The following is a 3,420-nucleotide window of genomic DNA, read 5'->3' on the forward strand; positions in this document are numbered from 1 at the left end:
AAACCAAAAACGAACTCAAAAAAAACGAACCAAGAACAAACCAAAAACGAACCAAAAACGAACCAAAAACGAACCAAAAACGAACCAAAAACGAACCAAAAGCAAACTAAAACGAACCAAAAATAAACCAAAAACCAACCATAAAAGAATCAAAAGCAAACCAAAAACGAACTCAAAAAAAAATACGAATCAAGAACAAACCAAAAACGAACCAAAAACCAACTAAAAACGAACTAAAAACGAACTAAAATCAAACAAAAAACGAACTAAAGATGAACCAATAAACGAAACAAAAACGAACCAGAAGGGAACCAGAAGTGAACCAAAAACGAACCACAAACGAACCAAAAACGAACGTGTTTAAACGTGTTTTGGTTTGTTTTTCTTTTATTTCTCTCAGAATAAAAATATTGCAAAGTTTAATAAAATCTTGGACTTTTTCGTTTTGAAAAAAAATCAAATGTAAAATGTTAAATAATATTAATTACAAATATGAAGGAAAACTAAGGATGATATTTTTCATACAAAATATATTAACAAGGCCTGACAAAGACAAATCATTGTATTATGATTATAATAAATTAAGAAAGAAAGATGAAAAGAAAGGATAAGATGACAAAGACAAATCATTGTATTATGATTATAATAAATTAAGAAAGAAAGATGAAAAGAAAGGATAAGAAACGGAGAGGAACAATTAAATGAATATTTCTCGAATACAAGAATAAAGGGAATGTAAACGTTATTTCTAGCGACTCTTCCTTTATAAAAGCGGCATTTCCGATTTACAACCACCGAGCCAGTACATCAAGTACTGTATAAACATACAGTTGTACCGTCCAGTCTGGACTACCAGGTGTAGAGTCGACCCAGCACAATGTATGTAACAAATGTAGCCTGGCAAGATGACAGTGCAACTGTGATCTTTGTCTGATCAAGAATGATGGAGATAATCCTTATTAGTCCAGCTGAAAATTGAGTGCCATGAAAGTCGAGTGCACAACAACAGATCAAGTGTGCTACGGTAAAAGTGATTCTAAAGTTTAGAAACAATTTTTTTATGTGTGAATATATATTCTATATAATAAAGCTCTTCGCTCATAGATATAATTGTATATTTGTACGTATATATTTGTATATATGTTAGCTATAGCTGGTCAAGCGGCTATAGACCGAATGGGCTTATTCTTTAAAGGGAACCCATGGGTACACGGAGGGTAACATAGGCTACACAAATTTGAATTTCAAAAAAAATTGAATTTAAAAATCTAATTTCTTTCAAAATTCGATTTTTTAAATTCCACGGGCAACGTCGGGCACTCCAGCTAGTTAAACATATTTCAATATATAATCTCAGAAAGGATGCCCTTTGATGTACGTAGTACGTATACACTAGTTTGACTTGTTGAGACTGACGTTAAATAGGTTGAAAATTTTCCACTAGAAAAATGACGATATCGCAGTCGTCCTTGATCAGGTTAAAAGGTACCGTTGTGAAATATCATTTATACAATGCCTTTAAAAGGTGGCAAACAACAGGAATTTACATACCTGAAATAAAAAGGATAATTAGAGAAATTTTATAATAATAAAATTTGTTGCGTTTGAAATCGTTCCTACTTTATATAAAGGTTTTTCAAGATAAAACTCCAAAACTCACTCTCCACTAAACCCTACAATATCTTCGGTCAGTGTACTGCAGATTACTGCAGTACACACCTAAAGCTTAGTTGAGGCTGTGCTCTTTAAACCGTAGTCGGAGAAAAACGATGGAAGTATTCCTGTTTTTCCATCTTAAAATACAAGTTTTTCAATTGTGGTTCCATTAAAAAGTGGCTTGATGCGGATTTATGTAGTTTGTAGAAAATAAAGGAATGTAGGAGACATCAAATGTTGAGTTCGATTGAAAGGATATAATTGTGAATCATGTAGTATTCTCTCACTACTAAAATGTGCAATGAATTGGCAAACTTAAATTAGGAAACTTTAATAAGATCACACTTCAAGTTATTCTTCTTGTATTAGATCAATTATCTTTGCAACCTGACAACATTGCAGATCGGGTTATTTCCATCACTCGGACCTAAGCCTCATGCGATGTTGTTATCTTTGCAACCTGGCATTATTATACTTCGGGCTATCTCTATCATGCAGAGTAAACCTCATATTATTATTATCTGCTCGTGCAATAATTAACACCCAAAGTAATAAACATATTCTCTACAATGTTAATACATTTATTTACATAATCATAAATGTATACATAACATTAAATAAAGATAAACTGATGACATAATTGTTAGCCAGGATCCTTTTACTTATAAGGTTTCCTAACTCGACGTTTAAGCACCTTCTCAGTCCGTCAATCAACTTTATATCTTTACTATTACAGGTCTGCTGGTCAACCCGCTCCTGCAAGATCCGGAGAGACGTTTAAGCACCTTCTCGGTTAATCTACCAAGTCTAAAGTGCATGACTGATATAGCTTTCAGTCCGTCAATCAACTTTATATCTTTACTATTACAGGTCTGCTGGTCAACCCGCTCCTGCAAGATCCGGAGCAGATTCCAAACCTGGTTAGACAGCCTGTCACTGACCTCTTTCCTAGTAGAGGCAGGATACAGTCTGTACTCTTGCTCCAAAGCCTTCCCTGTGTCCCATACATAAACATTGGGGCCAACAGTGGGCTGTTAGGAGCTAGTGTCCCTAGGAGGCGGGACATTATACTCCTTAACTCCCGGTTGAGCTCTTCTAAGTCCTGAACTACTTCCAGGAGTATCTGCGGAATATCTTCCATCTTCTCATCTTCATCTTTATCCTCTACAACCTCCTCAGCTACATCTTCGTCCTCCGAGGCAGGGACAGTGGTAATGGGAGTGTTCCCACTGACAAGAGGAACAAGGTTAGCTAGATTAACTCTATCCTCATCCAGCTCAACTTCTCCAATGTATGCGGGGTTTCTCACAATCACAGAAACCCGATTCATCTTCTACTGCTGTTGCTCGTCCAGAAAGGTTCCCTCTGTATTCTATATGTTCACTGGATGTTGTACAGGCCCTAGAACGATAGTGGCAGACGGACGTGTATAGTTACGTGTCTACTCTTCTAAGGTTCGGGCTGTACTGATCTCTGGTATCCAGTTGTATTCAAGGGATTGTTCACTCTTATTAAGAACAATCAGAAATACAACAATCAGACATGAACAGTTTATTTTCAATGAGAGTCCCTTTAAAAGGGTGGAAAATTTTACTTCAAACTCCGTATCAAACGATTAGTTTTCTCATACATTTTAAGTAGATTCCATACATGAGACAGATAAGGAGACTTGTCATCCGTCCCACTGCTACATCAAAACTTAAGTAGATTCTCTACACGAGACAGATGAGGAAACTTGTCATCCGTCCCACTGCTCCCTACCCT

At 36.0% G+C, this 3,420-nt stretch overlaps 1 protein-coding gene across 1 annotated transcript in view; it reads right to left on the minus strand.

Annotated features, from left to right (window-relative positions):
- The window catches only part of LOC111715228 (band 7 protein AGAP004871), a 47,386-nt gene extending 44,400 nt beyond the window's left edge, over positions 1–2,986 (minus strand). The window contains exons 1-2 of the mRNA XM_023490533.1: positions 2,598–2,986; positions 2,391–2,463 (exon numbers count right to left, since the gene is read on the minus strand). Of these exons, the coding sequence (XP_023346301.1) occupies positions 2,391–2,463; positions 2,598–2,986 (462 nt within the window). The remainder of the gene's footprint in view (positions 1–2,390; positions 2,464–2,597) is intronic.
- Positions 2,987–3,420: the final 434 nt, after the last annotated feature.

Source organism: Eurytemora carolleeae, unplaced genomic scaffold, assembly GCF_000591075.1.
Source record: "Eurytemora carolleeae unplaced genomic scaffold, Eaff_2.0 scaffold769, whole genome shotgun sequence".
NCBI classification, from domain to species: domain Eukaryota; kingdom Metazoa; phylum Arthropoda; class Copepoda; order Calanoida; family Temoridae; genus Eurytemora; species Eurytemora carolleeae.